Here is a 12,031-nt window from a genome sequence, read left to right as displayed (position 1 = left end):
GATAATTTGCAGAGCAACAGCCAAATCAAACTCTTTTAGTAAAGACAGTAAGTCTTGAAGCATGTTAAAGTCTTAAATGTTTGTCAATGAAATTTCTTAAGAAATATTTTTGTTATTATCCTGGCTGCTCTTTTTCTTCTAATTTTACTAGTGCAAAGATATTGCTTGCATTTATCTGATGACTGCATCACAGCCCCTGAGAGAATTTGAAACCAGATGATGATACGTTCCTCCTCTTCTTTAACAGTAATTTATTAGCAACAATGCTTTCTGGCAGTGGTGGGATCCTGCTGGTTCAACAACTGTGATCATGTGCACTGATCATCAGAGTGAATTGGTTCACTCCCCAGCTGATCTTTGGAGTTACTGGTTCGCTCGAAACGGTCTCAACCAGCTGAATCCCAGGCCTGCCTTCTGGGTGGAAGAAATGGCCCATCAGCCTACTGAACGATGGCTTGCATCTCCCTGAACTGTCTGCATCCAGGCTGCTTCCCAGGGAAACAATCTGCAGCATTCAGAACTGAGGCCTGAGTAAACCAGTTTTGCTAAACCTGTCTTGCTTTTTAAATCTTTGCATGGCACCCACGAAGCATCAGGCAGACAATACTTAAATATAAACATCACTGGCAACATGAATTAAGCATAAATAAATAAAGGTAAAAGGGCAGTTTGACTTACACATCAATGAGCAACGGATACTTTTTTGACTGATCAAAATTAGGAGGCAATATCATCTGATACCAGTATGCTGAAAACGAGAAGAAAAATAGGAAAGCAAACAAAAACATAAAATATGTGTTAATAATTATAAAGAACATATGCAGTTAGCTTGAACGAGGAAAGGCAGGGTGAGGGACAAGGACTGGAAAAGTTCTACAGCAGGGGTGTCAAACTCCTGGCCCATGGGCTGGATGCATCATGAGCTGGTCATGCCCACCATTTTAGTGAAGTGGAGGGAGGGAAAGTCCCGATACATCATGTGATGCCACAGTGACATGAGTTTGACACCCCTGTTCTACAGGATCAAAAGCTTGCACTACAGTAATAGGAAAAGTCTTCCACCTGCAGACTTTTGCTAGATAAAATTGATTGCTACAATAACTGGTTATGGTGTTAATTACTATAAAAGGAAAGGCTTTATGAAATCTTGAATGTTTGAACATCACATCAACTAAAAATCCAGAGAACACATGACCACAAAACCATTCCAAAGCATATTTAATAGTCAAATTAACCTCTCGTATAGTCTTACATCAGAACCAGCAACTGTGAACATTAATTTCAACTCCCCCAGTGAACAAGTGTGGCTGCATCTTCATGGTGGAATAAGGTTGCTAACTCCATAGTAAGCATCACATTTGCACTTCAGAACCAGGAAGAATTAGGGAAGAGGCATTACGTCTTCATTTTCCAGAGGTTGTTGAAGCAAATTTAATAAGGCTGAACTTAGAAAGTGCTGAGGCTAATGAGAGATCCCAAAACAACAAAAAGCTACATTAGAAACCGAAGGAAGGCCAAAGAGATTGTAGATCTAGTGTTATGAAAAAATGAATTGGTAATGTAGAGAAGGCAGAGTTTTTAAAGTCCTGTGTTGCATTTTTCTTTTCTCAAACAAGAAGAAGAACCTTAGTAGGTCATTGTTATACCACTGAGGGAACTGTGACTTAGGATAGACAAGGACAGAATAGCAGAGTTAATAACTCAGTTAATTTAAATGATTTCATATTTCCAGGGCCAGATAGATTATACCCCAAGGTACCGAAGGAGCATTAGCTGAGATTATTGCAAAATTATTCTTGGTAATTTCTTCCAACCTCTGGAGGATTGGCAAAATCCCAGGAGATTGCAAATGTAATCTCTACCTTCAAAAAGGAAAAGAAGGAGGACTCAAGAAACTACAGAACTGTTGATGTCTATACTGGGCAAGCCCTTTGAACAGATGATCAAGCAGCATGTGTGTGATCCGAGGGTGAAATTCAGCAGGTTCTGGAGAACCGGTAGCAGAAATTTTGAGTAGTTCAGTGAACCAGCAAATACCACCTCTGGCTGCCCTTGCCCCCATCTATTCTCTGCTTCGTGAGACCCAGCTGATCGGAAGGAAATGGAGATTTTGCAGAATCTTTCCCCCAGGAGTGGGGAGGGAATGGGGATTTTGCAGAATCCTTCCCCTGCCACGCTCACCAAGCCATGCCCGGTCATTTAAAAAAATGAATTTCACCACTGGTCTGATCCCTGCAACAATTAACAAATGCCAGCATGAGCTTATTGAAAAACCAGTATCACAGTAACCTTATTTCCCACTTTGAAAAACTTATGAATAAAAATGGTTTACTTGAATCTCAGCAAATCTTCTGACAGAATGGCTCATAATATTCTCCTGGGCTACATGTTACTACTGTAGAGGAATTCACAATTGGCTGAGTGACTGCACTCAAAGTGCTCATTAATGGCTCCAGCTTAGGGGGAAGTACTAAATGGAGTGCCACTAGATTTTGTGTTGTTCAACACTTTTATCTATCATTTGGATGAATTGGTGAGTTGAGAAGAAGATACTTAAAGATACTCAAATAATATGCAGATGGTAAAAATCTGGGAACAGTAGTTTAATATTTAAGTGGAGAAAAAAGAAGGTCCAAAAGATTCCAGCCACATTTGAGAGTGATATGTATGTATATAATGGAAAAGAAATAAAATGTAAAGAAATGTAAAGTTCTTCATTTGGATATAAAAAAACCGTAAACCGTAAGTATAAGGTGGGAGCTGGTTTGGTACACTGTAAAATGATCTGAGTATCCTTGTTGACCTAAGCTAACAGTATGATGCAGATATGAAGAAGTAAATGCTTTATTGGGGTGCATTAACAAGAGCATAGAGTCAAGTTCATAGAAAGTAATTGTTCTAGTCCACTCTGCCTTAGTCAATATTTATAATAGTGTATCCAATTCAGAGAACCACAGTTTCAAAAAGGATCGTAACAAATTAGAGTAAGTTTAGTGAAGAGTGATCAAACTGGGAAAGCGTCTGGAAACTAAGTTATATTCAGAGGTGGGTATCACATAATTTTACCACCGGTTCACTGCGCACCAAAAATGTGAGCTTGCATGTGCCTTCTGTACATGCGGCGGCCTTCCACGCATGTGCTTTGCTCACGCACGTGGCTTAGAAAACATGGCTAAATAGGATGGCATAAAGCCGGGGTGGGTGGGCTGGCCCAACCACAGGTCACCACTACCAGTTCATCTGAACCGGTCCGAACCGGCTGAATACCACCACTGGTTATATTGGAACAATGAAAGGATCTGGGTATGTTTACAGAAAAGATGACAATGGAGAAATATAATTAGACATTCAAATATGTGAAGTGGGAATGAACTTATTCTCTTTTGTCCCAGAGGACAGGATCAGAACAAAGAGTTACAGAAGGTCAGAAAACTGAATCAGACTAGACATCATGAAAGATTTCCTGACAGTAGGAGCGGTCAGAGTGTCACAAGACATGGTTAGTTCTCCTTCGCTCGAGGGTCTTGTAATGGACTTGTATGATCATCTATCAGAGATACTGTAGTGGATCCTACATTGTGCAAGAAGGATCCATGGACTCTTCCAACTCTCAGATTCTATGATAACACATTAAATAATTATTTTTTCTGGACAACGAATGTGAAGGTTGAAATCTGTACACATTTCCATGCAAGGAAATGCTTTGATCTCCGTAACTTTCAGTGTTATACTCATTTATCATAGAAATCACCTGAAAGAATTGGCTGCAGAAAAGTAGAGTTATTCCATATTAATCAAGGTTAGCAAATAGCATAAAAGTTGTGGCAGCTGAATAAGGGGACTAGAATGCAAAATTACACCAGGTGCCACTCACTTACATCTATCAGGTAAGTGGAAAACTATATATAGGGAGTCCTTGACTTATGACCAGAACTGAGCCCAAAATTTCTGCTGCTAAGCAAGACAGTTGTTAAGTTAGCTTTGTTCCATATTACGACCACTCTTGTCACAGTTGTTAAATGAATGACTGCAATTGTTAAGTTAATAAGATGGCTGTTAAATGAATCTGGCTTCCCCAATGACTTTGCTTGTCAGAAAGTCACAAAAGGCCATCACATGATCCTGGGACACAGCAACCATCATAAATACATGCTGGGTTGCCAAGGGTCCAAATTTTGATCATATGATTATGAGGATGTTGCAATGGTCGTAAGCGTGAAAAACAGTTATAAGTCCCTTTTTTCAGTGCTGTTGTAACTTCAAAAGAATGGTTGATACTACCTGTATTTCCATTCATATAAAACATTGCAAAATTAGCCCAAAATAGGTGAGAAAAATTTCAAGTAGGTTTTCTCCAATTGCCAATTTCTCTTACAATCAGTTTGGTGTTGTATTATAACCTGGAAGGCATGGTGGAAAGAAAGAAGGAAGGAAAGAAAGAAATAAGGAAGGAAGGGAGAGGAAGGAAGGAAGAAGAAGAAGGAGGAAAAAAGAAAGAAGAAAGAAAGAGGAAGGAAGGAAGGAAGGAGGAAGAAAGAGAGAAAGAAGGAAAAGGAAGGAAGGAAGAAGGAGGGAGGGAGAAAAAAGAAAGAAGAAAGAAAGAGGAAGGAAGGAAGGAAGGAAGGAGGAAGAAAGAGGAAGAAAGAAAGAAAAGAAGGAAGGAAGGAAAGAAGAAGGAAGAAAAAGAAAGGAAGAAAGAAAAAATAAGAAAAAAGAAAGAAAGAAAGAAAGTAGTATTGAGATCTTCCATCAGCTTGAAGTTGCCCTGTGCTTTACACAGCATGAAAAGGGTCAGAACCAAATCTGTTTATTTCATACTTTATTCACTGATGTTTTAATTTTTTTCTTTAATTTTCTATTTTGAATGATTACTAAATTATATTTTATTTTGGAGAGTGAATGTTTGTGTTTTTGGTTTTTAAATACTTTATCAATAGAGGGTGCTATGACACTATTATTTTGGTTCACAGCCTCTCCTGGTGAAAAAAATGCTGCCTTTTTTTTTTTTGAACAAAGGAAGTTGGTTTTTCTCATTATTCCAAAGTGAGTGGTGGGGGAGAAAAGTGCAACCTTTTTTCCTCATTAGTAGCAGAATCTATTAATTAAGAACAGAATTATCTTTACTAAAGGAAAAAATAACAACACTGCAAAGAAGTTGCACCCTTCCAATAGATGGGCTGGCTGGCTGGCCAGCTGGCAAGATCCTATGGTTGAAGGCATGGATTTGGGAAAGCAGTATGGATACTCTAAGAGAGTGAATATACTAGGAAGAATCAGGTGGGACTGGAAAAAGAAGGTGTTTGAGATGACAAGGACAAATTCCAGTAGAAAGAGATAGATAGGGTGAGGAGTGGAGGGAGAGGAAGCCAGGCTGTTGTAGGTATACAAAAAGAGAATGAATAAGGAAGCAGATGCAAAAAGGAGGGAATAACAATATTTCAGGAAGGAAGGAAGGAAGGAAGGAAGGAAGGAAGGAAGGAAGGAAGGAAGGAAGGAAGGAAGGAAGGAAGGAAGGAAGGAAGGATTGGTTTAGTGGTTAAGGCACGAGGCTAAAATGTCCCACCTTAGCCATGAAAGCCAGCTGGGTGACTCTGGGCCAGTCATTCTCTCTCAGTCTTACTTACCTCACAATAACAGGATTCTTGTTATTGTGGGAAAAATAGGAGCAGGAGAATGTGTTGGATATGTTCACCATCTTGAGTTATTTGTAAAAATAAATAAATAAAAGGGAGGAAGGGAGGAAGGAATTTAACTTTAAACTGTCCACTGTGGACCTCACACGTTTCCTAAGAGGTCCCTAAGGGGGCGTGCATAAGTGCACCAATGTGCCTACCCTCCCTGTCCTACTGTCTCCATTGATGTGTACTCATTTTATGTGTTCATGGCCATGTTATACTTATTTATATCATCTATTTGTGCCAATCTCATGCAATAATGTCCATGTCTATACCTGTTACTTTGTACATGTTGACAAATAAATAAATAAAAATTAGGAAGGAAGGTAGGTTTGGAAATGGGTGAATGAGGCAACTTTACAAGCACAACATTTAACTGCCTCACTTTCTGCCCTTCTGAATTAAGATAAATGTTTCAGAGTAATCATTACTTTTGGGTGTTGGTTGCAGTTCTGACCTTCCCAGTCCAAAGTGCAAGCTGAAACCAACAGGTACCTATCAGCATGACAATAAACAGAATCGCACTCAGGCTGCAGACATCATATATCCTGAATCAGCACACCTGAAATAGCTTACAGCCTTCAATTGAAAGCAGGAATTCATGGAGGTGTCAAGAAAAAGATAACCCTGGTTTCACCAATGTTATCTAAGCAAGCTGCTTGAACTTTATCTACAAAGTCTCATATTACAAATTTTAAAGCTTAATGGCTCCTTTCCTGTTATGAATCATAGGAGAAATCTAAGGCACAGCTGATAATAATAAAGAGATGCAAAACATCCATGTCATTCAAAATTATGATTTCAAAAAGCTATGTAAATACACTGTTTTATTCAGGTTTTTTTTTAAATGATTTGTTTCTTTTCTTTTTTTTTTTTTACAAAAATACATTTGGTTTGCAAACTTACTTTGTCCATGCAGAGTAATATTTCTCAGTATTTTGGTGGGCATCTGAATTTCTCTCAATGCATTTCTCAAATGATCATTATTTTCTAGGGTCTTAATAGCTAGGATTAAAACAGATATATTTGATAAGACAAAGAATCAAAACAACACAGAGAGCTGGTTTTAAAAATCAAATTACCTAGGGGTGTGTGTGTGTGCTCATCTCCATTTCTTTAACTGAGGGAATCAGGGTTGCCTGAAGACAGTTCCATGGTCAGGTGGTCAGCATGACTATATGCCAATTACCTTCCCACCAAAGCGGTGTACTTACTTACCTACTTGCATTTGCAGGCTTTGCAGGCTTTCAAATTGTTAGGTGTTCCGGAGTTGGGGCAAGTAACGGGCGCTTACCCCCTGCTGTGTGGTACTCAGGACTCAAACACAGGCTGTCAACTTTCCAGCTGATGAGCTCAGCATATTTAACTGCTAAGCCATTGTGCTTCCTATCTGGAAGTGGGACTTACTTCCTAGCAAATGTGTAGGAGATGATTGATGGGAAAAAAATGGCTCTGATTTCAAATATTAATTACAAGCAGGGGAGGAAAGGGAAGAGCAAACAACACACACTTAAATCAACAGAAAGAACAATCCAAATTCTTTCCCACAAATATATTTCTTTTCATACCAACTGGAGCGTTCCTCAACAATGCGGTAACATTCAAGATCTAAGTAGCACCAGCTCAAAAAAATATGAGCTCAGCTGGCAACAATCTCAGCTTGTCAGAATTGCTACATGCATTTAAAAAACATATCACAATCTCTTGTGATTGTGATATTTTGTCCCAGGTTTGTACTCTTTTGCCAGCTATTATTGGAAATTTGATCTCCTTGCAATATGTGTGTGCGTTGGTATCATTTTTTTCTCATCAAGTTATATAAATTATAGTGACATATTACATTGATGCCTTTAACACACCAGTTACAGCTTCTTAGTAATGAATCTCATTCTACCTCAGGGATTTACTTCTAAATAGTGTGCATTAGACAAATCAAATCAAGCTTTCTTAACTTGATGCCCTGCAGACATGTTAGGCTAGAAGCCCCATTGTTGGCAGCCAAACAGCAATTTGAATTGCTTTCAGGTGTGATGGGAACTAAACCCCATCACATGCATGCACCCGACTGGGGGCGGTCACTGAATTACATCCCCAAAGTGTAATCTCATGCATTCATACCAGAAATAAAGCTAATTATGTATAATTGATCTTACTGTAAGATATGTATAGAGAAAATATTACAAACAATAGATCATAAATATCCCAGAATAGACAGGCATTCATGTTGTTCTAAAGGAGGAAAAAAATAAAATAAAATACCTTTGTCTGTACTGCTGTTTTGCAAGGTGAAGTAGGGCAGGCCAGGACCTGTTATTTGCAGAGTGTTAAAAAAATCCAATTAATTAAGGTAACTTTTCACTGAAGTTAATTTTATTCCAGCTATTGCTATTGTTTCTTTGTCAATGTGTTCTGACTGAGATGTTCTTATGTTTTGCATTTTATTCTGCATTTTCTTCCTTTGCAGCTTTAATCAATGATTTAGTGGAAAGATTATTTAATCAGGTACAACATGTAATCCATAAATATATTTAAAATAAATAAATACTGTAAATAAAAACTACATTCAATTGAACCAATTAATGCTAACTGTCATACTAATTTTATGATTTTGAAATAAGCTAATTTAGTATATCTTTTTTTCTATTCTACAACAAATAACACTGTAAACAAAATGCTTTTCCTTCAACAAATTAATACCAATTGTAATATCAGCTAATAAGCTGGAAATTGAAGGCTGGGATTATTATTATTTTTGTCTTTCTACTCTTGCCAGTCAAAAATCAGTTTTGTTCTTCACATTTGGATGCCCAAAGTACAGCGTCATTTTTAGAACAAAGACCTCAAAGTCCTGACCCATGGGCAACATGTGGCCCATACTTTCTATCACTTCTATCTTACTGACATATATTGCAATCAGAATAACAGAATTGGAAAGGACTTTAGAGGTTTTCTAGTCCACCCTGCTGCTCAAGTAGGAGTCCCTATATCTGTGATGGCGAACCTGTGGCACGCAGAGCCTTCTCTGTGGGCATGCGCACCGTCACTCCAGCTCAGCCAGCTGTTGTCGGGTTCCTGATGCGCGCATGTGCGCCTGCCAGCTGGTTATCGGCTTTCCAAGGTGTGCATGTACATTAGCCAGCTGGTCATCAGGTTTCTGGTGCCCTGGTGTGTGCGTGCATTCCGGTTTGGGCACTCTGTGCCAAAAAGGTTAGCCATCACTGCCTATATCATTTCAGACAAATGATTTTTCAATTATTTCTGAAAAGCCTCTGGTGATTGAGCAACTTGCCAATGTTGATTGGCTGCTTATGGATCCTCCCTGACATCACATTATGAAGCAAATGGGGACTCCCTGCTGCTTTTAAAGGTCCTCTCAGCACCAAGAGAAAAAAGGATAGGCCAGCAGTTGGACTCTACAGCTGTTCAGGGAGAAGAGAATGGCTGCTTTGGAAAATGTGAGGAGTAACAGGGGAAGCAAATTTCAAGAAATGTGGGCAGGAGAAGAACATGTCTCCCAATAGTGGGTGGGTGGAAAGTCATCTCCACTAAAGCGTCAGGAACAGGAGTGTACTCCTAATGCAACTTCTGCTGCTTTTGGCTGAGGCAAAGAAGCTGTCATATTCTCGTTATAGCTTTCCCTTCAGGGATCTTCCACAATGAACATAGGGGATGGGGGTGCTAGATTAGCATTGCCCTAACCAATTCCAATATTATCTCCCTCAGCTCCGACCCTTTGGAACGATCTCCCCGTGGAGATTCGCACCCTCACCACCGTCCAGACCTTCCGCACAGCCCTTAAGAACTGGCTATCCCGTCAGGCCTGGGGATAAGATTCTAATCCGCCCCACCCGAATGCTGAATGAAAGTTGTGTTTTATTGTTTTATTTTTTATTTATGCACTGTCTTATGTTTTATCTTGCACCCCCCTTCCCATGAACTGTAAGCCACCCTGAGTCCCCTCAGGGAAAAGGGCGGCCTATAAATAACAAATAAATTCAAATTCAAATTCAAATTCAAAATCCCTCCCTTCCTCTCTCTCTCTCCCTCCCTCTCTCCCTCCCTCTCCCTCCCTCCCTCTCTCTCTCTTTCTCTCTCTCTCTCTCACACACACACACAAATACACAGCTCAAAGGGCTGGTCCTTGCTTGCCTCTCTCCGCAAACAATAGTCCTACAAAGTATATACGGATGGTCAATATCGTTTTAAATTTTAGCAGTAAATATTCAAGCACACTGGCCTCTTTTAAGGGGATAAATTCGGCCAAATTGAAAATGATCGCATCAATTACTGCTCTTCTAGTTAATGCTGCCTGATAAGCAACCAAGCTGAAGAAAAGTTTTCTAGTAGGTCTTTAAAAAAAACACTTTATATTTCATGATGCACTGTGATACTCTTCATTTTTTAAACCCGTGGAGACATCAATGTATAAGAAGAGCATAATTGCAGCCCATCCTCTAGTTCTCATGATGGTTCCGATGATAACTGGAAGTAGGGAGACCTAGCTTCAAACCTTCCCTTGATCTTGAAACTCATCCCTTTCTCTCAGCCCAATTTATATCATAAAGTTGTTCCTCTGAGGCGAGTGTTTTTTAACAGCATCTGCTGCCTTACTTCTTAAGAGGAAAAGCAAGAATAAAAATTGCAATTAAAAAAAATGCCAAATGGTGATGGCTGTGAAGTACCTGAAGCACTTGAAAATGTTTATGCATATGACCATCCAAACAACAGTAGTTCTTTGAATCATGGATTAAAGAGACAACATGTACCATATTTTTCAGAGTATAAGACGCAGCAATGTTTTAAAGAGGAAAATTTAAAAAAAAGTTTTTGCACTCTGCAAACCTCCCAAAATCGGCCCATTTTTTGTGAAAACGGGCCTGTTCCCCCCCCAAAGGCATGAATATCCTTAGGGGGCTTGCAGAGTGCTCCTAGGGGTGGGGGCCCAAAATGAGCAAAAAACCGGTCTGTTTTTGTCAAAAAAAGCATGGATAGCCTTTAGGTAGCTTATAGACTGCTCCTGGGGGCTGTGGGGGGGGGGAGTAAAATTGAGCAAGAAATGGCCCATGTTTTGCTCATTTCTGCCCTCCCCAGCCCCCAGAAACTCTCTAAAAGCTTCCTACAGGCTCTGCACAGCCATTTTGCAAAAATGCTGTATTCAGTGTATAAGACGCACCCAGATTTTCAGCCTCTGTTTTGAGGGGAAAAGGTGTGTCTTATACTCTGAAATTATTAACTATTAGGACTTTTAAAGATGGAGTTGCATTTCTGTAAGGATAGGGAGTTCTGTAATACTTACCGTAACAATTCAGTTTATAGTATTTTGCGTCTGTGCTGAAGGATACAGAGAAATACTGACATGCTTCCACCTTTGAATCACAAGTGATACATGCTTTTTTCAAGTCACTTTTTAAGTCCACTCTGTAAAAATGAGGGAAAGAGAAAGGTAGAAGAAATCTGTATTCTATTGCACATCATAAAGGCACACCACTACAAATACTTTTGATTTCAACAGGAACATTCATCAGCGTTTTTTCCGCCTTTGCCTCCCTTTGATGACCAGAATAATTTATATTTGGGTGTGCCAATGCTTCATGTTCTTTTTTTTTTGCTGGTAATGCAGTGGTGGGTTGCAGGCGGTACGTACTGGTACGGGTGTACCTGAGCCTGCTTGGAGCACCAGATACCATTCTGGTATTGTGCTCTGGAGGGCCTGCACACGAGCCCGAGTTCCTTACTGGTTTTTTAAGTCTTCAGAGCTTCCGTGCACGTGCACAGTGCGTACAGCACCTGCGCGATGCTCCGCTGAGCAGCTAGAGCATGGTGGAGGCTCGTGAAGGTGCTAAGATGCATGCACGCATTGCCCGTTCCAATGGGCACTGGGCCTGTTCCAACGGTACCGGTTGGAACGGGATCCGGAACCCACCACTGTGGTAATAGCATGGTTTACAACTTCAATTTCTAAACAAGTGCTGACTTTCTCTCAAACAGCAATTCATCTTTATATACATTTTTTCCCTCTGCTACTCTAAGGGTATTTCTTTGCAAACTACAATGGACATTTGCTGCTTATATGCTTGCCTTCAAATAATTATTCAAATTTCTCTTCTTTTTTCTTCAATTGTCTACTTTACCTGCAGTAAAGCAAGGGCTCCAATGTTTTAGTGCTAAATATTGTTAATCAATATCATTCCATGGATTCAGCATTCCATAAATGCACTGTCATCAGTTTTTCTCATCTGAATAATTCAATTTATTTACAAATGTGTCCAATTTACCCTACTAGCAGCATACTTCCTTCGCCCATCAGTTTATGACTTGTATTTCCAGAATTTAATTTTGAATTTAGAAATTGTTAT

At 39.6% G+C, this 12,031-nt stretch overlaps 1 protein-coding gene across 1 annotated transcript in view; it reads right to left on the bottom strand.

Moving 5' to 3' along the window:
- DPP4 (dipeptidyl peptidase 4) overlaps positions 1-12,031 on the bottom strand; it is a 73,474-nt gene that overhangs the window by 23,453 nt on the left and 37,990 nt on the right. The window contains exons 16-19 of the mRNA XM_087709758.1: positions 10,972-11,093; positions 7,935-7,982; positions 6,582-6,680; positions 679-748 (exon numbers count right to left, since the gene is read on the bottom strand). Of these exons, the coding sequence (XP_087565884.1) occupies positions 679-748; positions 6,582-6,680; positions 7,935-7,982; positions 10,972-11,093 (339 nt within the window). The remainder of the gene's footprint in view (positions 1-678; positions 749-6,581; positions 6,681-7,934; positions 7,983-10,971; positions 11,094-12,031) is intronic.

Source organism: Thamnophis sirtalis, unplaced genomic scaffold, assembly GCF_051295495.1.
Source record: "Thamnophis sirtalis isolate CommonGarterSnake01/CBP01778 unplaced genomic scaffold, rThaSir2_p1.2 scaffold_1, whole genome shotgun sequence".
Taxonomy (NCBI): domain Eukaryota; kingdom Metazoa; phylum Chordata; class Lepidosauria; order Squamata; family Natricidae; genus Thamnophis; species Thamnophis sirtalis.
This window is presented reverse-complemented; position numbering and strand designations above follow the sequence as displayed.